This window comes from Lontra canadensis, unplaced genomic scaffold (genome assembly GCF_010015895.1).
Source record: "Lontra canadensis isolate GAN:19392208 unplaced genomic scaffold, GSC_riverotter_1.0 scaffold103, whole genome shotgun sequence".
Classification (NCBI taxonomy): Eukaryota; Metazoa; Chordata; class Mammalia; order Carnivora; family Mustelidae; genus Lontra; species Lontra canadensis.
In genome coordinates, this window is record NW_022631097.1 from 4,558,438 (window position 1) to 4,582,844 (window position 24,407).

At 40.4% G+C, this 24,407-nt stretch overlaps 1 protein-coding gene across 1 annotated transcript in view; it reads right to left on the reverse strand.

Moving 5' to 3' along the window:
- MIPEP (mitochondrial intermediate peptidase) overlaps positions 1 to 24,407 on the reverse strand; it is a 167,165-nt gene that overhangs the window by 24,249 nt on the left and 118,509 nt on the right. The window contains exons 17-18 of the mRNA XM_032838178.1: positions 3,449 to 3,570; positions 260 to 333 (exon numbers count right to left, since the gene is read on the reverse strand). Coding sequence (XP_032694069.1) covers positions 260 to 333; positions 3,449 to 3,570 — 196 coding nt within the window. The remainder of the gene's footprint in view (positions 1 to 259; positions 334 to 3,448; positions 3,571 to 24,407) is intronic.

Below are 24,407 nucleotides of genomic sequence, written 5' to 3' on the forward strand. Positions count from 1 at the left end.
AGCTTAGCATTGGGAATATAGTCAGTAATATTGTAATAACAGTGTTTGGTGACAGACGGTAGCTACGCTTACAGTGGTGAGCATGGCGTAACATACAGACCTGTCCAATCGCTAAGCTGTACACCTGAAACTAATACAACATTGTAGGTCAATCATACTTCAATAATTAAAAACATACATATAACCCATAAAACCTTTAAAAAAAAAAAAAAAAGGTGGGGGGATCACGGAGAAGTTACCAATCCTTGTTTTGTTTTACCTTGCACCATGAGCATGGGCTCCTTGCCCCCGCCGTGTGCTAGCATCTCCCTGCGATAGCGCTCCCCTGCCGCCCTGCGGGGGAGAGAGGACACTCTGTTACAGCCCCAGCTCACACTTGTCCTAGTTTCTCAAAATGAAGCCACACTGACATCTTATTCAGAAAAACTGCCACCATGAGACAATCCTGCCCTCCATTTTCTCACTTCTAAAACTCTAATTCCAATTTTTAAATTATTCTGATTAAGTAAAACCACGTGTGAAATATTTACTATAAAAGGAGAACTGAATTTTCAGCTTTTCATGTCATAGCAAACAATCTCTCTTCGAAGAAAGGATTATTTAGTTTCGGTAGGATATAATAAGTAAAAGCTATCCCATTGTCCATCACCTTTGGGTGAGATCTTAAAGTGAGATTTGGGGTTTATTTCCACTGAGATTTCCACAGAAAAACAACACTGTGAAATCAAAGTGGAGGAGACAAAGCTGGCAGGAGAGGTTTAATTACACCTGGAGAGGCAGAGCTCAGCTAAGGGTAAATGACGGAATAGGAAACTGACTCCTGACCTCGGATGCTCTTTGTCTGCTGGGTTCTATAGGGAATATTGTCTATTACAACACCTGCAGGCAGATTTGGAAGAATTTTTGCAGACAGAAATTCTCCAACTTAACAGCACCTGGACACAAGCAATTTAGTGCTATTTTTGTATTTTATGGAAAATGCAATTCCTTTTATGATAGATGACTATACACCATGATGAAATAAGTTACATAAATGATGCTGTTTTCATCGCACTATTTCTGGAGCATCTTTATGTATGGGCAATGTTGGGAACATGGTTTTTAATCAGAACTTTTGATGTATTACAGTGTCAAAAATATGTTGAGATCAAACACTGTGTGGGTGCCAAGGCCAAGTGTGTCATGAATTAGGAATCATGGACAGAAGGCTGGGCCCACCCAGGGAAGGGACAGGGCAGCTGAGAGGCCCCACATGACCCCCGGCCTGGGGGGCCAGATCTCCTGCCAGCCCCAGTCTGCAGCTCCCTCCCCTTAGGCGGACTCCTGCTCTCGGGCCTCTGGTTCTTGGTGTGCCTCAGGTCTGCGCTGCCTGGCTTTCTGGTGAGACTTCCAGTCTGGGGATTCTTCAGAAGCGGGATCAAAAAGGATCTTTTGACATAGGTTAGAAATTTTCTAGTCCAGTGAATATTTTTACTAGCTTACTTTTACACGTCTATAAAAGTAGGGCAAACTACATGTCTAGGCAAGAATGCACATATAAACAAGATATAAATGCTTGGAAATATATGTATTTAATAGTATATGGTTTTCTAGTAAAGTGCAGCTCCTTTAAACAAGATAATATTTTGCCTAGTTTAAAGAAATCTCCAGTAAAGAATCATAATCCCCCAAACTGATTTATTATAGTCAATTTTGGCTTTAGGTCCTTTGAAAATAATAAAATCTGAAAAGCAGACCAAATGTCTGCAGTGTGTAAAGGGCGGAAGACAAAATAACATGTGGGTACCAAGCTGTAAAACATTTAAAAATTCTATTACATCAGATTCAAGTTCAAAAGGCTTTGGAACTGAATGTGATTATTAAATGCTAAGAAAATCCAAACCTACATCCAACCGCATAAAAAGCTGGGGGCTCGGCAGGAGACAGGGAGGGAGAAGGGGCTATGAATTAGCAGACCTGCCTTATAATCTCACTCCAGTCTGTTCGCTGGGAAGCCTTGGGCAAACCGCTTGTCCCCTCGGAGCCTCAGTTTCCTCTCACAAGAAGTACCTGCTCTGAAGGCTGCCATTGATATAACAAACGTGCCCTTTGGAAACTTTAGGGCACTCTAAAAATCCAAGGGGCCATTAATTTTAAACCACATAAAAGCAGTGAAGATACAGCATCACCCATGGCTGCCTGAGAGGTATTTGGAGATGTATTTATTTGTGTGGTGAGCAGATAAGATGCTTTAAATGAGTATTAGACCAGATCATAATTAGTGGTTTGCTTTCAAAGGAAGCTCCTTCTAAGGACTCTATGAGACCAGAACTCGACTTCCCTGAGCTTCCTGGTGTTGGAGGGAAGCCTGTGAGAATCACGAGGAGGCCCACTCAAGGGGCAGTGGGGCAATCCTGTGCTTTTCCTGTGGGGTGGAGCTTACTGAGATCCTGGGGATGCAGGGCTGCCCATCCCAGACCCGCTCTCTCTCCTTCTCCAGCCCACCACTGTGCATGGCTGCCTCCACTGTAAGGAAGGGGGAGAGCTTCCTACATCCCTAGCTGAAATCAACCAACCAATTTCCTCGCAGAACCATTAAAGGCTCACACGGTCACCGGCTAACTAGATGAAATGCGCTCTGGACAGGGCCGAGAGTCACCACACAATCATGTTCGTGGCAGCTGTGGATTGTGCTGTCTGAACTACTACCCATCGTGGTGATGGAAATGGTGAGCAGGGCTGCTCGGGAGGGCACCTAGGAGGCAAGCAGTGGGGGGCGATGTGGGGCAGGGGTTCTGCAGCTACCAACGCTAAGTGGTGGTCAGTGGACCCCACGAAGGGAGCTGTGGAGGAATGGTCGGGGGAGCAGCTCTCCATCTTCTGACTGCCACTGTCTTACATGGGAAGAAAGTGTTCCAAAGTCAGGTAGGGGGGAACCTTCCAGAACACACTAGCATTGATAATCAAAGTTTCCAATGGTGCTGCTCCCAAATGAACAACAGTAGCACGTCCTTTGTTGGGCAATAAAAAGGAAATCAGGTGCTGTTCCCCAGGAGTGAATCCTTGGAAGCTTGTGCTGAAAATAAGGAAGCCTGTCCAAAAGAATAGGGAGGACCCAGCAGCAGGTACAGACAATAAGAGAGGCTGGAACAACTAAGGAAACCCACTGGGGAGGGGTGGAAGCAGAGCAGTCTAGGGCCACTTTGGAGAAGCAAAGAGCTCTCACACAAAGGGTCCCCACGGCCATGGCGGGAGGGCGCCACACCATCACCAGCGTGCGGCAGCTGCGCAGCACTAGAGAGCAAGGCAGAGGTTCGGAGTCAGGCTGTGTCTCCGGAAGTGGGAGGGAGGCCCAGTCAGAAGGTGTGGGGTGGGCTAGGTGGCAAGTGGCTGAGGTTCTCAGCCAGGCTTCAGATGTAGTGGGGTGGGGGGTTACTGGCGTTGGAGGAGAATTCCTGCCCCTCATTACCTGTTAAAGGGGTCTTGTTGAAAACACTCCTTCCAAACCATGGAAGCTACTGCCCTGGACATCAGGTAAGAGTAGTACTTGGCACCATAGCCCACAAGGTGGCTGAATCGAAGCTGCCAGGCCTGCCAAAAGAGAAACACAGCACAGGAAATATGAAGTCTTTGTATTTTCAGATATTGTGTATGAGAATACAACAGAAGCACATAAGGAAATCCACAAAGGTTTTAATTTAAATTTTATAGAGGGCCCCATCACTCATGATGTTAATATTTTTCCACATTTTATACTCTGTTATGCACTGGTGTGCTCCCCACCAAAGTTCATATGTTGGAGCCCTAACCCCCATACCTCAGAAGGTGACTGTACTGGAGACAGGGTCTTGAAAAGGGTGGTCAGGCTAAACTGAAGCAGTTAGGGTGGGCCCTAATCCAGTAGGACCAGATCCTTGTAAGAAGGGAGAGACACTGGGTTTGGGCCCAAAGGAAAGGTCATGTGAGAGCACAGTAAGAAGGCAGTCATCTGCCAGCCAAAGAGAGGGGCCTTGAAGAAACCAAGCCTGCCACACCTAATTGTTTCCAAGTTCATCACTGCTGGGATTCATCTCTGTGACAGACACAGTGAGAAGAAGACAGCCCACACTCAGCAGGAGGGGTGAAGGTCATAGAGCAGGGACGGACTTTCACATCTGTTGTAGCCTGCTTGGAATGCCTGGTCATCAAAACGAGGAGAGGGAATTATGGGTCTGGCACTGAGTACATCCATTTCTTGTTTTTCTTTTTTTTTCTTTCTTTTTCTTTTCTTTTTTTTTTTTCCCTGAGGACAATAATGTAGTTATTGTAAGAAAGACCATGTGAATTTTCATGGAAGAATACCCTTCCACTGGAAAATTCTTGTCCTACAAATACTGTTTTTTCTTGGTACCTAAAAGCTGAAACATCTACATTCTGATGGTTGGTAGGAAGAAGGTTATACTGCCAACGCATAAATTTACCACAGCCTATTCACGGTCTAACACTGCTACAAAAAAAGCTAGAATTACAAAAGCGGTCCTCAAAAGACATATTTATGACCTAAATATTTTTTACTTTTCTAAAACAAATATGCAATAATCCACTGTCTTCTGATGTGTGCTTTAGATAACATTAACATTGTTTGAGAAAAAAAATTGAAGCCTAAGTTTTTCAAAAGAATGTAAACAAAAAAACTGAGTTTTATTCATAATGACAGATGGATATATTATTCTTTCACCCATAATTTAATTTTTTCACTTTTTCAATGAAGGTATAATTGATATGTTACAATAGTTACAGGCATATATAATGATTCAATATTTGTATATATTTTGAAATGATCACCAGAATAAGCTAGAAACCTATTTTTTTAAATGAAGATAATCATTCTCTAACAAATATTTTAATTCCCTGGAAAACAAAATATAAGGTGTAATCCTCACCATAAACCTATTAACTATATAAGCAAATTCTACCTGATTAAGAGCAAATATTTTTTTTTTTAAAAAGATGGTTCTTTGATCACAGTGTGTGGCAAGTTTTAGAACGCAATCTGTCTAAGTCTTATATCTACTACCCAGGGACTCTAATAATGAGATCACAGTGCTGGTTCACTCTCTGCGTATGTCTAACATATTAAGACTAATATTTTGTCTGGATTGGGCAAAGGAGCTGTTATAAAAGAGGTAGCTAATGCAGCATTGTGTGTTGTGTCGACCATACTTCAATTTAAAAAAAACTAAAAAAAAGGAATAGCACAAATAAATGGAAAGTTGCAAGGGTGGGCGGGGGGAAGGAAGGTATGCTGGAGCACTGAAACTGATTTTGAACAGGAGGCTATCAGGGAAGAGAGATCAATCACCCTCCACATCCACTTTCCCTGTTTTTCCAAAATGGCTACACTTGGAAGTAAGTGAGCGCCTTGTGAGTCATGTTCTGAAAGGAAAGAGATGTGCCCCTTGCTCCCGTGCCATACCATGCTGGGCCATCTGTGATAGTGAGATCCCACCTGTGGGAAGCCGCAAGCCGGGAACGTGGTTTCCAACTCCACATCACCACCACCAGCACAGGGTGGGTGCACTGACAAGGCTGTTATCTGGGGTCTGTTACAGTAACCAGACCTGGATCCTTCCTCATTGGCCCCAGGCCTAGGTGCCAGCACCAAGAACACATGGGGGGCATTAGAGCTGAGGCCCCAGAAGCTTAACAGTGATCTTGCTCCAGATGGGAGAATGTGTCTGCACACTCTCCAGCTAACACGTACCCTCAGCGGGCATGGGGGGAGAGGGGCATGGAAAGTAGAGACAGACTTTCTTTCCCGTCCTTTTTCCTATGCAAGCACTATTTAAATTGAAGGCCAATAGTCAAGGACCATCTAGGGTCAAATTCCATTATGATAAACTTTGAGTAACTAAATTTTTAGTCAAAGGGTTGGGTCTTTCAGAATTCACTTACAACAGATACAATGGTTCTGTATACTCTGTCTTATTAGAAAAGGGGATGTATGTCAATTTGGGGGTTAGGCCGACATCTTAATGGACCACTGGTAATCTTTCTCGTATAAAGCCACTGGGCTACAACAATATCTTTTGTCATGGAATATGGCCTGCTGTTTTAGTCTGATGCTCCACTGATAGTGGTTCTTACGCTACTGATGCTGTCATCCCCTCTCAAGGTGGACGTTTCCAGTCAGGAAGTACACAGTTGAAGGGGTCCTGTCTTTGAGACCTTCTTGGTGATCTGCCATAACTAGTGCGGTAGCCTCTGCAGTACAGAGCAGAGTGTAATTCTGTTTAGATTCCCACTGAATGCAGTTTTGTGTTGCCTCGAAAGCAGGCCTACCTCAAAAGAGGCATTTGATTCGAGCTATGAAATTTCTAAGTTCGCTCGTGTCATCAGTTCATAACTAAGTCCCACATAAACAGAGTAATAAAAATAAGACCTTTCAGAAGTGTAGAAAGAGACATCAGGCTTTGTGCAATGCTCAATTTCCTGAGCTGCCACGGCGTCTGCCTTATAGCAACATGCCTGCCTGGATACAGATATTCTGTCACAGGGCACACTCGTTGTGTCTTGTTCTGTAATTACAGGTTTGAGTTCAGTACTACACCCTTTCCTACCTCAAGACACGCTAGATAAATTACGCCCACCTGACACTTCCATCAGTGGTTTGTGAGTTTATGGCGGATGAAGACCTACAGTTCCACTGCTCTGTAACCACAAATAGCTGAATTCCTTCTGATTCAACCTAATAGGAAGTCTTTGTTATAATTTCACTCGTTCGTCAGGAAAAGGAAAAGACAGCATTTCATTTGAAGCTCAGGAATGATGACATGCTCTTCCTTTGAAGTCGAAGATTTTTTCTTCCCAAGGGACACTATTGGATGGACAGACATGTTCACCCTTCCTTTGAAGTGTAATGTGCAGATCTGGTCTTAAAACAAAGGACACGAATCCTTTGTAGTTTTTCTTTTATTCTGACAGGAAGTGTAGATCTTCCAACCCTGACATATCTTAAGGCATGGCTATCACAGACTTCTTGGTCAGATGACCCCAGTGATCCCACAGACAAGAACGTGGAGCAGGAGAAGAGTGTTCTAGGAAGCCTGTGCAAACTATCACTTGCTTTAGAACTCAGGGAAGGTGAGGCCCTCTGAAGATTCTATTCGCTGTAGCCCCTTCCTCACCGTGTGATTTTCCTCCATCCAAATGAGAGACAGGGCCAGGAACAGAAAGGCAGAAAAGGAGCCGGTTACCTAACATCTATTTCAGGTTCAGACCTAGAAGAGGAGCCATTGCGGAGTAAGCACTCATAAACTACATGCTAAGGGTTCAGTGATTGAACTGATCATTTCTCTTAATTATACTCTCAAATAGCACATCATTTCTTCATCTCTAGCTATATGTGTATAAATGCATTTAACTAAAATTTATTTTAAAATAATCTTATCAGTGACATTATAAATTGGATGAGAACAGGAATGACACCCACTACTTCTTTGGTGTGTGTCATATGAAATGAAATTTCCTTAAGACCAAAGACCATAATACTGTGCCTATGTCTAGACTTAGCACGGTATGGGGACTACAAAGGGAATTCAACAGCTGTCTGTTGGACAGATGGATGGATGGATGGATGGATGGATGGATGGACAGACACTGTAGGATTCTTTCAGGATGATGCTCAATGTTACTGAAAAATTAGCCTTTGACTGCAGTAAGGAGGCCAGGAATAATATCCATATCACAAACAAGAGGATATTACAGAGTTAAAAGCAAATTTTGGATCTTATGCTGATTATTACTAATGTTGTTTTTTTTTTAAACTACATTTTTACTATATTATTTGATAGATGATACAAAACTTTTGAGGCTAATTTTGACACCAGATCTCCACATCTGAACTATGTATACAATCTGTATCATACTTCCTAGGGTAGTGACTTCAATTTCTTTCAAGCTCTGTAGAATCTAAACAAACAATGAGCCCAGAAATACCATGTAAGCTCAGAAAGGCCTACTGTTCAATGTGTACCTGTCATAATTAGGGTAACTAAAAGACAGCAAGAGACAAAGAAGCAAATTCCTGAGCTAGTCTTTATAGATAGACCATTTTGACTTTTTATATTCTCTACACACAATACTGTCGGTTTGTGGAGTACCTCTTATGATACCAAATCTGTGGCATCCAACAGTGTTCAGCCACAATGGAAAGCAGAAGAAGATATTTTTCCATCTCCCTTCTCATGTTTATATTCTCTCTCTCCCAATACATGTGTACATAAATATTTTCCATGATTCAGTATGGACTGGTATTTCTAATTTGATAAAAAACAGAGTCCCCATCGACACTTTACCAAAACCTGAGAAATGATAGTGGCAAACAGGAATTCACCATTTGTAATACAAAGTGATTTTAAATGAAACACAGCTATTGTGCTTGACAAACTTCCACGTGGCCCCATGATCTCATTCATGCCTCTGTGAAATCACTCACCTTGAGTGTGGGCAGGACCTGTGCCTTGCTTCTCACTAAGAGAATATGGCAACAGCAATGAAATGTCACCTTCATGATTAGTTGTGCTATACACAATGTCTCGTCTGGTTAGCAGACTCATTCTAGAAACCCTCCTGGTGGCCTAAAAAGTTGGCAGCCATGTTGGAGAAGTCCACCTGGTAGGAAGCCAGGTGAATCCTCTCAGATCCGGGAGGAAGGATTTAAGATGTGGGAGTGGCCTCTCGGACACAGTCCTATAGCTGACAGCAAGAAGTCGGGACCCTGGATCCCATAGCTGCAAAGACAGGAACTCTGCCAATGATCCAGATGAGGCAGTCAGGCCCCAGACGAGACTGCAGTTGGCTGACACCTTGGCTGCAGTGTGTGACTCCCTGAGCATGGAATATGCTGGGCTATGCTGGGCTCTGCCTCCTGACATACAAAAACCGAGAAGGCTACTGGTTTAAGCCAGTAAATTTGTGGTAATTTGTTACACAGCAAGAGAATGTATATGATTATTTATTTCAAAAACTAAGAGTTGTACCCAGAAGTAATAAGAGAAATGAGCCCCAGAAAATATGGAAGGGATATTTATATTTATTAAATGTCTCTTCATCAAAATCTTTTGAGGATAACAGTCAATAGATATTTTGTAAATTTTTATAAACAGTTTAACATTTTACAAAAAGAATCAAGAAAGAGTAATTTGGTCAAGGCTCCTGGCCAAGATTGTTAAGCAGCTCCTCCTTATTTTCTTCTTCCTCTTAGGAAGGGAATCATACCCTTTCCCAAGCACATCTGAGCAAGGCTGCCATTGCTCTGACAGAGACTATACTTCCCAGGCTTCCTCGAGTGGCTAAGCTATGTTCTCGCAGGCAAGGTAAGTGGAGGTGATGTGTACAACCCTGTACTTCAAAAGGACGCTCCTCATCCCCCTCCTCTTTCCCCCTCTCTGCTAGCCTTGAGCAGTGAAAGCTGGCACCACCTTGGATGCAGATCAAAGCCACATGTTGAGGAGCCAACCAGTCCGCCAGTCCCATCTGCACACCCTTGCCTTGTCAGGCAGAAGGAAGTGAACTGTATCTCATTTAAGTCATTGCATTTGTTTTTCCAACTGATGAGCACACAGGTCACATGTGTGGAGACAGAGTTCATAGTCAGGTATCCTTCTAAAATCAAAGCCCATGGTCTCTTCCTACTCCATACTGCATATCATGAAGTATCGAATTAAATTATGTGACCTACAGCTTTCCACGAATGGGAAAAATATAATCACCCTGATTTTAAATTCTGGACCCTCAGAACATATCCTTATGCATGATTTGTGTGTTTATATTTGAGACCCATGACTTAGACCTTAATTTCTATCATACCAGCTTAAATACATCAAAAACACACCATGTAGCTATTTTTATGGCTAAAAAGGAAAGAACTTATAAACGTGATAATAAAATTAAGTGTTATAATAAGTTAAAATGTTAACACTGCTGGACTTGGGGGAGGCCTCTGGGACCTATGAGTGGTCTACAGCTGACAGCCAGGGGAAATCTGGCTTGTGTATATTAATACTAAACCTAAGTATAATAATAACAGTAAGTTAAAATGTTAAGACTGTTCTACATAAAAATATTTATCCACATTACATAAATCCTTCTCCACATAACCATTCAAGCTTGAATAATTTCCCAAAGTGCCATTAAGATAATTTTCTAACCCTGAAACAGACTTCTGTGCCATATTTGTGTGTTTATAACACAAAACCCAATGATAACTGGGAGACATTTTCTATGCTAATGGTAGAATTATGGCCTATTTTCAGAAGACCCAATGTTAGAAGAAAAAAATCATCTTTTTTTTTTTTAAGATTTTTTATTTATTTGACAGAGAGATCACAAGCAGGCAGAGAGAGGGGGAAGCAGGCTCCCCGCCGAGCAGAGGACCCAATGTGGGGCTCGATCCCAGGACCCTGAGATCATGACCTGAGCTGAAGGCAAAGGCTTAACCCTCTGAGCCACCCAGGTGCCCCGAAAAAAATCATTCTTAACAAACTGACCAAATCTCTTCAGGCAACTAATAGTAATGTCAGTCATATCATAATCGATGCAAAAAATATTAATAAAGAATACACTACTTTAGTATATAAATCTCAATTATCAGTTTTCTTTACATATGGATATTGAAAAAAAAAAAAAACACTTCAAAAAAACAAAAGCCCTGGAAATACTGGATTGTGCCCGTGAGAGCTAATTTATTAGCAGAGCAAACGTGTAGCTGATTCAAATGTTTATGTTGTTAAAGTGCTTATTAGATGAAACATGGATAGTGATATTAATCTAACTAAAGAAGATAATAAATCAAAAAATAACAAGCGTGGAACTGGAATCAAGAGATGCTGGCTTTTTTCTTCCTAATGGAATCTCCTTAACCCTGCTTTCCCCTTGTTTGGACCATCGCACAAGGAGGAGGTTCCTCTCCATTCTAAAGGAACCCATGCTCAGATAATGAGAACTGCCAGAGAACATGAGGGCTTCTGCAATCAGGAGGCCACCCAGGGGACCAAGAGGGACCCCTGTAAGAACAGGACAGAATCAAGCACAGCTCTGGTGTTAATACATCCACCAAAATAAGCAGGATACTAAAACAAACAGAAAACAATTGACAAAACAGCCGAGGGAACCATACCTAACAATAATTACTCTAAATGTAAATGGACTAAATTCTCCAATTAAAAGACATGGAGTGGCTGGCTGGATTTTTTTTTTTAAGATTTTTAAAATTTATCTGACAGAGAGAGACACAGCGAAAGAGGGAACATAAGCAGGGGGAGTGGGAGAGAGAGAAGCAAGGAGCAAGGAGCAAGGAGCCCGACTCAGGGCTCGATCCCAGAACCCTGGGATCACGACCTGAGCAGAAGGCAGACACTTAGTGACTGAGCCACCCAGGCACCCCTGGATTTTTTTTTTTTTTTAAAGACCCAACTATAAGTTGCTGCAAAAGACTCACCTCAGCTTTAAGGACACACAAAGGCTCAATGTGCAGGGATGGAAAAATATATTCCATGCAAATGGGAAGCAAAAGAGAACAAGGATAGCTATACTTACAACAGAAAAAATAACTTTTTAAGACAAAACAGTAACAGAGACAATTCATCAAGAAGATAGAACAGCTGTAAATATATGTGCTCCCAATGTAAGAGCACCTAAATATGTCAAGCAAATGCTAACAGATCTGAAGAGTAAAACAGACAATCAAACTATAATAGCAGCAAACTTCAATACCTGACTTTCAACAATGGCTAGATCATCCAGACAGAAAGTCAACAGGGAAACATTAGAACCATTCTTTTGATCAAATGGTCCTAACAGACATATGCAGATCATTCCATCCAACAACAGCAGACTACATGCTCTTCTCAAGTACAAACAGAACATTCTCCAGCACAGGTCATGAAAATGTCTTACCAAATTTAAGAAGACTGAAATCATACCAAGTACCTTCTCTGACTACAGTGGCATGAAACTAGATGTTAATAACAGGAGGAAAGCTTAAAAATGCACAAATATGTGGAAATTCAGCAACACACTTCTGAACAACTAATGGGTCAAAGAAGAAACCAAAAGGCAATATCAAAAAATATCTTGAAACAAACAAAAACAAAGATGCAATATATCAAAATCTATGGGATGCTGCAAAAGCAGATTTAAGGTGCAAGATAGCAAAAATGTAAAAAAAAATTTTTTTAATAAAAATAAAAAAAAATCAACCTAACTTTTACAGAACTAGAAAAAAAAAGGAAACAATTAAGCCCAAAGTTAGCAGAAGGAAGGAAATAACAAATATTGGAGTGGAAATAGATGAAATAGTGACTAAAAGACAACAGAAAATAACAATAAAATGAATAGTTTTTAAAGATATATTTATTTATTTATTATTTATTTATTTATTAAGAGGGAGGGCAGAGGAAGGAGAGTAAGAATTCTTAAGCAGACTCCCTGCTGAGCACAGAGCCTGATGTGGGGCTCAATCCCAGGACCCTAAGATGATAACTTAAGACAAAATCAAGAGTTGGCCACCCAACCAAATGAGCCACCCAGGCACCCCTGCAGCAGGTTTTTTTTTGTTTTTTTTAAGAAACAAAATTGATGAACCATATCCAGATATACCAAGAGCAGAAGTGAGAGGATAAGATAATATTAATAATAAAAGAAAATATTACAACTGATACCACACAGAAATATAAAGGATCATAGAGACTATAAATAATTATACAGCAACAAATTGGACAACCTAGAAAAAAATGGATGCATTCCTAGAAATATACGATCTACCAAGACTGAATCAAGAAAAAATAGGAACCCTCATATTGTTTTTCAGAGTCCACAGGAGGGGCTGGGGGTGGGAGGTTGGGTGAGCCTGGTGGTGGGTATTATGGAGGGCATGTATTGCATGGAGCACTGGGTGTGGTGCATAAACACTGAATTCTGGAACACTGGAAAGAAATTTAAAAAATAAATAAAAATTTTTAAAAAACTAAAAAATAGGTGATAGAAACAAGTCAAAAACAAAGAATATTTTTCTTACAAAGAGTAAGAAGCAATGTGGCTCAAAATACTAAACTGAACCAACTAAATGACTTGGAAAGATGTGTTAACTCTCTAATCTTCAGTCATTCCACTGTAAATATAATAAAAAAACATTTTATTATATTAAAAACCATTTCTATTACACAAAAGAAAGAAAGAAAGAAAGAAAGAAAGAAAGAAAGAAAGAAAGAAAGAAAGAGAAATCTGAACAAACTAATTACTAGTAAGGTGATTAAATCAGGAATTAAAAACCTCCTAACAAACACAAGTCCAAAACCAGAAGGCTTCACAGGTGAATTCCACCAAATGTTAAATTAAAAAAAATAAAAAAATAAAAACTATACCAATCTTTCCCAAAGTCTTTGAAAACAAAGCAAAGCAAAAAGCAGAGGAGGGACCATTTCCAAACTCATTTTGGGAGCCCAGCATTGTGATGATACAAAAACCAGACAAGGATACTATAAGAAAATTACAGGCCAATATCCTTGATGAATACAGACGTAAAAATCCTCAATAAAATAACAGCAAACTGAATTAAATAGTACATCAAAAGGATCATAAGCAAGGCGCCTGGGTGGCTCAGTGGGTTAAAGCCTCTGCCTTCAGCTCAGGTCATGATCTCAGGGTCCTGGGATCGAGCCCCACATCAGGCTCTCTGCTCAGCAGGGAGCTTGCTTCCCCTTCTCTCTCTCTGCTTTCCTCTCTACCTATTTGTGATCACTCTGTCAAATAAATAAATAAAATCTTTAAAAAAAAAAAAAAAAAGGATCATAAGCCATAACCAAGTGGGATTTATTCCAGAGATGTAAGCATTGTTCAATACCCCCAAATCAATCATTGTGATACATCACATTAACAAAAGAGTAGATAAAAATCATACCATCATTTCAATTGATGCAGGAAAAGCATCAGACAAAATTCTACATCCAATCATGATAAAAACTCTCAACAAACTGGGTACAGAGAAAATGTACCTCAACCCATTAAAGGCCACATATGACAAACCTCATGCCATGCCAAACCTCAGCTAATTTCATACTCAATGATGAAAACAGTGAAACTTTTTCCTCTCAGTTAAGGAAGTAGACAAAAATGTCCATTCTCGAAATTTTTATCACTGTAATACTAGAAGTTATAGCCAGAGCAATTATGCAAGAAAATGAAATAAAAGGCATACAAATCAGAAAAGAAGTAAAACTGTCTCTACAGTGACACGATAGTACATTAAAGAAAACCCTAAAAATTCCACACAAAAAAACTGTGTTAGGCTAATAAACAATTCAGTAAGTTGCAGGACATAAAATCAATGTATAAAAATCAGTTATATTTGTATACCAACAATGAACTCTCAGAAAGAGAAATTAAGAAAACAATCTCATTCACAATTGTATCAAAAAGAATAAAATATTTGGGAATAAATTTAACCATTGAAATGAAAGATCTATACACTGAAAGCTACTGAAGAAGACACAAATGGGAAGGTATTTCATGTTCATGGATTAGAAGAATTAATATTGCTAAAATAACCATACTACCCAAAGCCATCTATAGATTCAATGCAGTCCCCTATCAAAATTCTAATGGCATTTTTCCATACAATTAGAAAAAAAAATCGTAAAATTTGTATGAAACCACAAAAGACCCGCAACAGCCAAAGCAATTTTGGGAAAGAAGAGCAAACAAAGCTGGAGACAACAGCCTTCCTAATTTCAAACTATATTACAAAGCTATAGTAACCAAAACAGTATGGCGTTGTAGGGAGGGAGGCAAGAAGGCAGAAGAGTAGGCATCCTCCTTTCATCTGGTCCTCTGAATTTAGCTAGATAACTACCAATCATTCTGAACAACTGTAAATACAATCTGAGATGCAGGCAAAGAATTGCTGGGATTCTACAAATAGAAAAAAGTGACCATTTTTTGCAAGGTAGGAGTTGCAGAGAAGTGTATTGGAGGGGATATATGGGAGGATAAATGGCAGGGAGAGGGAGCCTCCAAAAGTCAGCTACCAGGGGTGCCTGGGTGGCTCAGCGGGCCTCTGCCTTCAGCTCAGGTCATGATCTCAGGGTCCTGGGATCGAGCACGGCATCGGGCTCTCTGCTCGGCGGGGAGCCTTTTCCACCCCCCCCACGCCTACTTGTGATTTCTTTGTCAAATAAATAAATAAAAATCTTAAAAAAAAAAAAAAAGTCAGCTACCAGAAAGTGATATAGCCCCAGACTGCAAAATTGGAACTTTAAGGAATCTGGCCCAGTGAAAAACATCCCTGCGTGAATGGTGCTCAGGTGGCAAAGAGGGCAGAATCCTAGGTGGGACAATGTGGTCTCTGGATTCCCTTGGGTCACAGAAAATGGGGGTGCCAGAGCCAGCAAAATGTCCAAGCACTATGGCAGGGAATCTGGTATGGTCAGCAAGGTGGGAGTGGGCTCTCAGTTTGGTTTGCTATAAACCACAAACTGAGGCACAACTGGAAGACCACTCCCCGGGCAGGTGCCCTACAACTGGCAGGCCTGCTGCGACCCTCTTCCCTCGCCCGGGAGGATAAGTGTGGGTGTACACTGCGGGCGTCTGCAGAGTTTGACACAAACAAAGTAGAAGATCGCTTTTCCCTGAGGGTTCACTGAAGAGAGAGGGCTGTGAACTTTCAGCTCCAGGGCTGGAGTTGGGGCTTGGTCATTTTTATTTTCATCCTCTGAAGCACTGGCACAGAAAGTCTTCAGGGAACAAAAGCTATACAGAAGAAAGTGAAGCAGCTTACTCTGAGCCCAGTCCCCTGGCAAGGGGCAATGCAACTCTACCAAGGCAAAGACACCTAAAAATCAGCACAGCAGGCCCCTCCCCCAGAAGACCAGCTGGAACATCAAGGGAATACCAAGTTTACCAAACACATAAATGCAAAACTCCAGCAATAGGGGAAAACAGTATATAGAATTTGAGGGGTTTTTTTCTCATGAATGTTTAACATTTCAGTTTAAAATTTTTCTTTTCTTTTTTACTTTTTTTCCTTTTCAACTAGTTTCTTACTTTATCAACTCTTTGTTTTTAAGTCTTTTTTTAAACTTTCATTTTTACATTTTATAGATACACTCTTCATTTTTGGCTTCCTTTCACTGTTTTCAATTTTATTTTTGTATATACCTAAGTTTTGCTTTCTTTATAATTTTGGGATTCAATGTTTTCTAACAAACAGACCAAAATATACCTAGGACCATGTGGATCCTGTTTTGTCCACTGGGGAGATTATATTCTCTCTTTTTTCCCTTTTTTTTTTTTTTTTTTTTTTTTTTTTTTTTGGTTTTTGTTGTTTTCAAATTTTTTTAGGGTGTTTTTCACTTGAGTTTTGGTTGCTTTTTTTTTAACTTTTTAAATGTTTTTAAAGATTATTTTTTAAATATTTTATTTATTTATTTGACAGAGATTACAAGTAGGCAGAGAAGCAGGCAGAGAGAGAGGAGGAAGCAGGCTCCCCGCTGAGCATGGAGCCCAGTGTGGGGCTTGATCCCAGAACCCCGGGATCATGACCTGAGCTGAAGGCAGAGGCTTTAACCCGTTGAGCCACCCAGGCACCCTTGGTTGATATTTTTTATTCTGTTCTCTTGTTCATTCATTCTTCTCTGGGCAAAATGACTAGAAGGTGGAATTCACGACAAAGGAAATATGAGAGGTAATATTCTTTGTCACAGATCTAATCAATATGGATATAAGTAAAATATCAGAGCTGGAATGGAGGATAATAATTATAAAGTTATTATCTGGGCTTTAAAAAAGCATAAAATATACTAGAGAATCTCTTAGTGCAAAAATAAACCTAATAAAGCTGAAATTAAAATTCTTTAACTGAGATGCAGTCTAAATTGGATGCTCTAACAGCTAGGATAAATAAGGCAGAAGAGAGAGTCACTGACTCAGAAGACATGATGATGGAAAGTAAGGAAGCTGAGAAAGAGAGAGAAAAACAACTAATGGACCATGAGGGGAGGCTTCAAGAAATCAGCTATACTATAAAGTGAAGCAATATTAAAATTATTGGGGTCCCAAAGGAAGAAGAGAGAGAGGGACAGAAGGTATACGCAAGCAAACTATAGCTGAGAAATTCCCTCAGTAGGAGAAAAAAAACAGGCATTCAAGTCCAAGAGGTAGAGAGAACACCCCCCAAACTCAATAAAAATAGATCAACACCCTGACATACTGGTGAAGCTTGCAAGTTTCAGAGATACAGAGAAAATCCTGTAAACAGCTTGAGGGAAGAGCACCTTAACCTATGATGGTAGAAACATTAAACTGGCAAAAGAGCTATATACAGAGACCTGGAAGGCCAGAAAGGGCTAGAATGATACAATCAGAGCACTAAATGAGAAAAACATGCAGCCAAGAATGTTTTATCCAGGAAGGCTGTCATTCAGATTGGAAGGAGAGATAAAGAGCATCCAGGACAAAGAGAAACTAAAAGAATTTGTAATCACTAAAGCAGCCCTGCAAAAATTTTAAAGGGGATCCTGTAAGTGAAGAGAGAGCCCAAAAGTAACAAAGACCAGAAAGAAAACAGAGACAATCTACAGAAAAATGGACTTTAGAGGTAATACAATGGCGCTAAATTCATATCTGTCAATAGTTCCTCTGAATGTAAATGGGCTAAATGCTCCAATCAAAAGACAAAAGGTATCAGATTGGATAAAGAAAAGCAAGACCCATCCATATGCTATCTACAAGAGACCCATTTTAGACCTAAAGAGACTTCCAGATTGAAAATGAGGTCATGGAGAACCATTTATCATGCCAATGGACATCAAAAGAAAGCTGGGGTAGGAATCTTCATATCAGAAAAATTAGATTTTAAATGAAAGACTGTAGTAAGGGATGAAGAGGCACACTATATCATACTTAAAGGGTTTATCCAACAAGAAGATCTAACAATTATACATACTTATGCTCCTAACTTGGGAGCAGCCAGTTACATAAGCAATTAATAACCAAATTAAAGAAACACATTGATAATAATACAATAATATTAGGCAACTTCAACACCCCACTCATGGCAATGGAAAGGTCATCTAAGCAGAAGATGAACAAGGAAGCAAGAGTTCTGAATGACACACTGGACCAGATGGACTTCGCAGATGTATATGGAACCTTCCATCCTAAAGCAACAGAATACACATTCTTCTCAAGTGCACATGGAACTTTCTACAGACTAGATCACATCCTGGGTCACAAATCACTCTTCAACCAGTATCAAAAGATTGGGATTATTCCCTGCATATTTTCAGACCACAGTGCTTTGAAATTTGAACTCAATTACAAGAGGAAGTTTGGAAGGAACTCAAACACTTGGAGGTTAAAGAGCATCCAACTAAAGAATAAATGAATCAACCAGGAAATTAAAAAGAATTTTAAAAACTTATGGAAACAAATGAAAATGAAAACACAACTGTTTAAAACCTTTGGGATACACCAAAGGTGGTCCTAAGAGCAATACAAGACTTTTTCAAAAAATGAGAGAAGTCTCAAATACACAAGCTAACCTTACACCTAAAGGAGCTAGAAAAAGAACAGAAAATAAAGTCTACACGAAACAGGAGAAGAGAAATAAAAAAGATTAGAGCAGAAGTCAATGAAATAGAAACCAGAAGAACTGTAGAAGAGATCGATGGAACTAGAAGCCAGTTCTTTGAAAGATTTAATAAGATCAATAAACCCCTAGCCAGACTTATCAAGAAGAAAAGAGAAAGGACCCAAATTAATAAAATCATGAATGAAAGAGGAGAGATAACAACCAACACCAAGGAAATAAAATTTTAAGAACACATTATAAGCAAGTATGCCAAAAAATTAGGCAATCTGGAAGAAAAGGACACACTCCTGGAAACATGTATACTACCAAAACTGAAACAGGAAGGAAGAGAAAACCTGTGAACAGACCCATAACAAGCAAGGAAATTGAAGCAGTAATCAAAAATCTCCCAAAGGACATTCCCAAAAAGAAGTCCAGGGCCTGATGGCTTCCCATCTGAATTCTACCAAACATTTAAAGAACTAATACCTATTCTTCTTAAGCTGTTTAAAAAAACAAAAAAAAAAAAAACAAAACAAAAAAACAAACAAACAAACAAAAAAAAACAAACAAAAAACAGGAAAGGAAGGAAAACTTTCAAACTCATTCTATGAGGCCAGCATTACCTTGATCCCAAAACCAGACAAAGACCCCCCAAAAAAGGAGGTTTACAGACCAATATCGCTGATGAACATGGATGCCAAAATACTCACCAAGATACTAGCCAATAGGATCCAACAGTACATTAAAAGGATTATTCACCACGACCAAGTGGGATTTATTCCTGGGCTGCAAGGTTGGTTCAACATTCTCAAATCAGTCAATGCGAAAGGAAACCTACTATATGATCCACTCAATTGGTGCAGAAAAAGCATCTGACAAAATACAGCATCCTTTCTTAATTAAAACTCTCCACAGTATAGGGATAGAGGGAACATACTTCAATATCATAAAAGCCATCTACAAAAAGAATATTATTCTCAATGCGGAAAAACAGAGTTTTTCCTTCTGTCAGTCAGTTTTTCCTTTAATGTCAGGAACACAACAGGGATGCCCACTCTTACCATGCTGTTCAACACGGTATTAGAGGCCCTAGCCTCAGCAATCAGATAACAAAAATAAATAAAAGTCATTCGTATTGGCAAAGAAGTCAACCTCTCACTCTTCACAGATGATATGATACTTTATATGGAAAACCCATAATTCCACCCCAAAACTGCTAGAAGTCATACAGGAATTCAGCAAAGTGGCAGGATATAAAATTAATGCACAGAAATAAGTTGCATTTCTATACACTAACAATGAGACAGAAGAAAGAGAAAATAAGAAACTGATCCCATTTACAACTGCACCAAAAACCGTAAGATACCTGGGAATAAACCTAATGAAAGAAGTAAAGCATCTGTACTCTAAAAGCTAGAGAACACTTATGAAAGAAATTGAGGAAGACACAAAGAAATGGAAAAACATTCCATGCTCATGGATTAGAAGAATAAATACTGTTAAAATGTCTAGGCTACTGAGAGCAATCTATACATTCAATGCAATCCCTATCAAAATACCATCACCATTCTTCACACAGCTGGAATAAATAATCCTGAAATTTGTATGGAATCAGAAAAGACTTTGAATAGCCAGAGGAATGTTTAAAAAGAAAACCAAAGCTGGACATAATCGGGCTGTGTGAGCCGCCACTAGACTCTTCCTTCACTCCTCCAAGGGACCGGCTTATTTATAGGTTCATAACCACCTCCAACCTAGCCCGGAGCAGGCAGACAACATTCCTAGCCTATAAGATAAAGAAAGGTGCAACACAAAAGGGGGAAGGACAAATGGAACAATTCAATGTCAAACATGGGCTTATCGACTTCTTGCATTAAACAGGTAAGAAGAACCCTGGAATCTCTTCCTTAGAACGCTTAGCTGTTAGATTTCATGTCCTATCACTTTTTCTTCCTCCCTCTGCTTTTAGGCTCATCAGACAACACCGTCTTTGTCCTTACTTTGTGCCTCAGACTCTTTCCCCAGAGAGGAATGGCTCAATTCCCTCACTTTTTTCAGTTTCTGCTCAAATGATCCTTTCCTGACCCCTGCCTTTTCTGAGGTTAAAAAAGGAACACCGTCTCACTCAGTGCTCACTGGGGGTGCAGTCAGGAGGCTGAGAATGAAGGCCATGGCTTAGTTTTACTGCTGCCCTCCTGCCCCTAGTAGCTGAGCCCTCGTGGCAGGAAGGGCCTACTTATCCCCTGAGTCCCTGCTCATCGGAGCTCCCATCACAGAGGGTTTTGCTTGAGCTTCCGCAATCATCTCTGGTGCTTGGCCGGGGCCTGGTTCCCCTGCCTGTGACCTCAGCCTCACCCCAATCCCTCTGGGGCTGCAGATCTCCCTGATGTTGGACCCATATGCTCGGCTGCAGCCACTTTGCACCCCCGCCTCCCCTCCGTGAGCACACCTGACCCTGTCCGTGTTCGCGTCATCGGTCAGCACCTGGGACCACTATAGTGGAGTGGCAAAGGGGAAAATGATTCATGGAGGTGAAAGATAAAAACAAACAAACAAACAAAACACTCGTTTAATGTTTCCAAAATACAATCCCAGTTACAAATGAGTTTTTATTGTGCTTTTCAAGTCTTCGAAGAGAAAGCTAGAGAGGCTGTGTTTCCTTCCCTGACCCCCTCCAGCCCCTGGAACCTGCACTAGCAGCAAGGACCTGCCTACACTCCTCACAGCTGCCCACCTTCCTGTCCTCCTTGCCTGGCACACGACGTACAACCGCTAAGCACAGAGGCTCAAAAACCATCCATCTTTTCAAAATTTGCTGAACGCTTCCAGCATGTCAGGTACTGGGGGGAGCACTGGTGGACACTGCCCCCACTGCCTACTGCAGAGACCGACACGAAATAGTGTGTCACATGATAAGTGCCATGTGATTCCGGGCTTGGCACGGACCAGCTGTACGAACATCCTCTGATGCTGGGACCTCCCCACATCCTCATCTTGAGCATGTGACCATGATCACACCTACCTCTGAGGATCGCTTCGTGGGTTAAATGAGAGAAACTAAGCAAAAAGTGTTGGCCTTCATGGACGGCTCAGTTTGTCAGCTACGAATACAGTCCTGTGCAAGTGGGGAGAATATCATGTACCTCTTTGTATCTTGGGCCCAGCACTGCGTCTTCAAAAAAATATTCACAAAAAGATGATAAAAAGAGTAGGAAAACTAAAATCAACCACTTTAATTTAGATACAACTAACATCAGTAAGCCAAATTCTCTTTCTTTCTTGTTTCAATAATCACTAAAATCTTAATAATGTCAAGAAATAGGCAAAAAAAAAGTTAATTTACTAACCACACACACCCACGCACTTCTAAATTTCTGTGATAAGTGATAAGACTGTCACTAAAAAAAAAAAAAAAGAAAAGATTATCACTTTTATTAATTCCTCATAGGATTGAACGAATGGCTATAGTTAACACCAAAGAATTTACAATTCTTAGGCAGACAATGCTCCAAAAGTCCTATTATTTCATCCCTGAAATTTGTGAAATCTGGTATCTCCACAGTAAAACTGTCATCTCACCGGCTCTCACCTATTAACCTAATAACTCCAAGTAATATTTCCTCAGCTTCCTGGATCTGAGTGACTGCTGCTTTCCAAACCTATTTTCTAATTCTCATGGTGAAAGATCCGTCCAGATCATATGAAAGTACACCTTATGAACTTTCCTTTATGTTGCCTACGATACACACAGCTAGACAGGTGCATGAGGAAATGTGGCTCCCTGAGGGTTACACTCTTGGCAAGATGCAAGTGAGTGGGTAAACCTGGGGAACACCTTGACCTCCAGGTACCCATGCTGACCACCTCCCCAACCCCATGCAATCCTGTGAAGGCACTCCAGAAGTTTATGAAGTGATGGCACATTCTGAAGGACCACTCAGGGCCTGTGACAGTATGTCTTCTGTAGGTCATGTTACTACCTGTATTTTGTACAGAATAACCAGCAGAAATAAAATATGTGACTGATCCGCTGAAATTATGAGGGTTGCCTGCCTTCTATCAACATGTCATCAATCCTCTCTGATGATCCTGTCTGAAGAACTTCCAAAATTCCTGATGAACAGCTTTTAGCAATTTCTTACCAAAAAAAAAAAAAAAAGAAACCGCCAGAGTTATGGTTGAAACATATGGAAAACATGGGTAATGACAAATAGTACATATTACTGCCGCTCAAAAACAGTGTCAGATAAAAAGAATTGACAAACCATGAGTAAATATTTGCAGTTACCATAAAAAAAGCAGCACCTAAGTATTATTTTAACTTTGTATAAAAATAGTATCAACCAATAGTATCAATCAATATCTTATAATGTTATAATAATAAGAGCTACATAACGACCCTCCCCTGCTTACATCTCTTTTAAGTTTGAAAGTTCAAGGTGTAACCTTCAAAAGGATCAGCCGTAAGTGATGGCTTGTCTAGGGCTGAAATGAACTGACAGCCTTCTAGTTCCTTCTAAATCTACAGGTTACTAAGTTAAACCTTACTCCACACAACGTAGCCAGAGCACATGCCTGAGGCCAGCTGGTCAGTTCGGTGTCCTCCCTTACCAGAAGGAGAAGAAACCGGCCAGTGTCACCTTCACAGCCTTTCCCTGCCCCAAGGCTAAATGATGTCAGCATTCACTCTTCTCTTAAAAATTCAGGTAAAATCCACATGCCATAAAATCCATCCTTTTAAACACAGTCCAGTGATCTTTAGTATCTTCAAAGCTGTGCAACCATCACCACTCATTCCAGAATATTTTCATCATCCCCAAGAGAAATCCCTTGCCCGTTAGCAGCCACTCTACATTCCCTCCTCCCTCCCAGCCCCTGATGATTACCAATCTACTTTCCGTACCTACAGATTTGCCTATTCTGGACATTCTACATACATGGAATCAGACAATAGACAGTCTTTCATGTGTGGCTTCCTTCAAGTAGCATAACATTTTTAAGGGTTATTCATGTTGTAGCACAGCAGTGTTTAATTCCTTTTGTGGTCAAATAATATTTCTTTGTAGCGATATACAACTCTTGTTTATCCCTTCATCCAATGGCAACAGAAGGACATTCAGATTGTTTCCACGTTGGGGCTATTATGAATAATGGTGCTATTACCACTTGCGCACCAATTTTGGGTGGACATGTGTTTTCAGTTCTATTGCATATATAGCTAAAAGTGGAATTGCTCAGTCACATGGTAAATCTGTTTAACTCTCTGGGGAACTACCAAACTGTTTTCCAAAGCGTCACACCATTTTATATTCCCACTGAAAGTGTACAGGGTTCTGATTTCTCCATGTCTTTGCTAATACTTATCATTGCCTATCTCTTCTCTGATTTCCATCCCAGTAGGAGTAAAAATTCCTTTATGTATTCATACTGTATTCAGCTACGAATACAGTCCTGTGCAAGTGGGGAGAATATCATGTACCTCTTTGTATCTTGGGCCCAGCACTGTGTCTTCAAAAAAATATTCACAAAAAGATGGTAAAAAGAGTAGGAAAACTACAATATCATGTACAGTGCTCTTCCTTTTCAGGCAAGGTGGATTCTTTCCAGTGGGAAGTTCCCTCGTGGTGCTGAGCAATGGCAGCTCAGGGGATGAGATGATGCAGGCAAAATTCAGCTGTCTTCCTTCTCTGCTTACGTGGTTGTTGTTCTCAGGTCTTTTTATTCTACTGCGTTGCCAGAGTTTCTTAAGTGGACTCCAGGGCTCTCCCAGATCTATTTCTCTGTGTAGGTAGCTACCTAATGATTGAGCTTTGGAAGG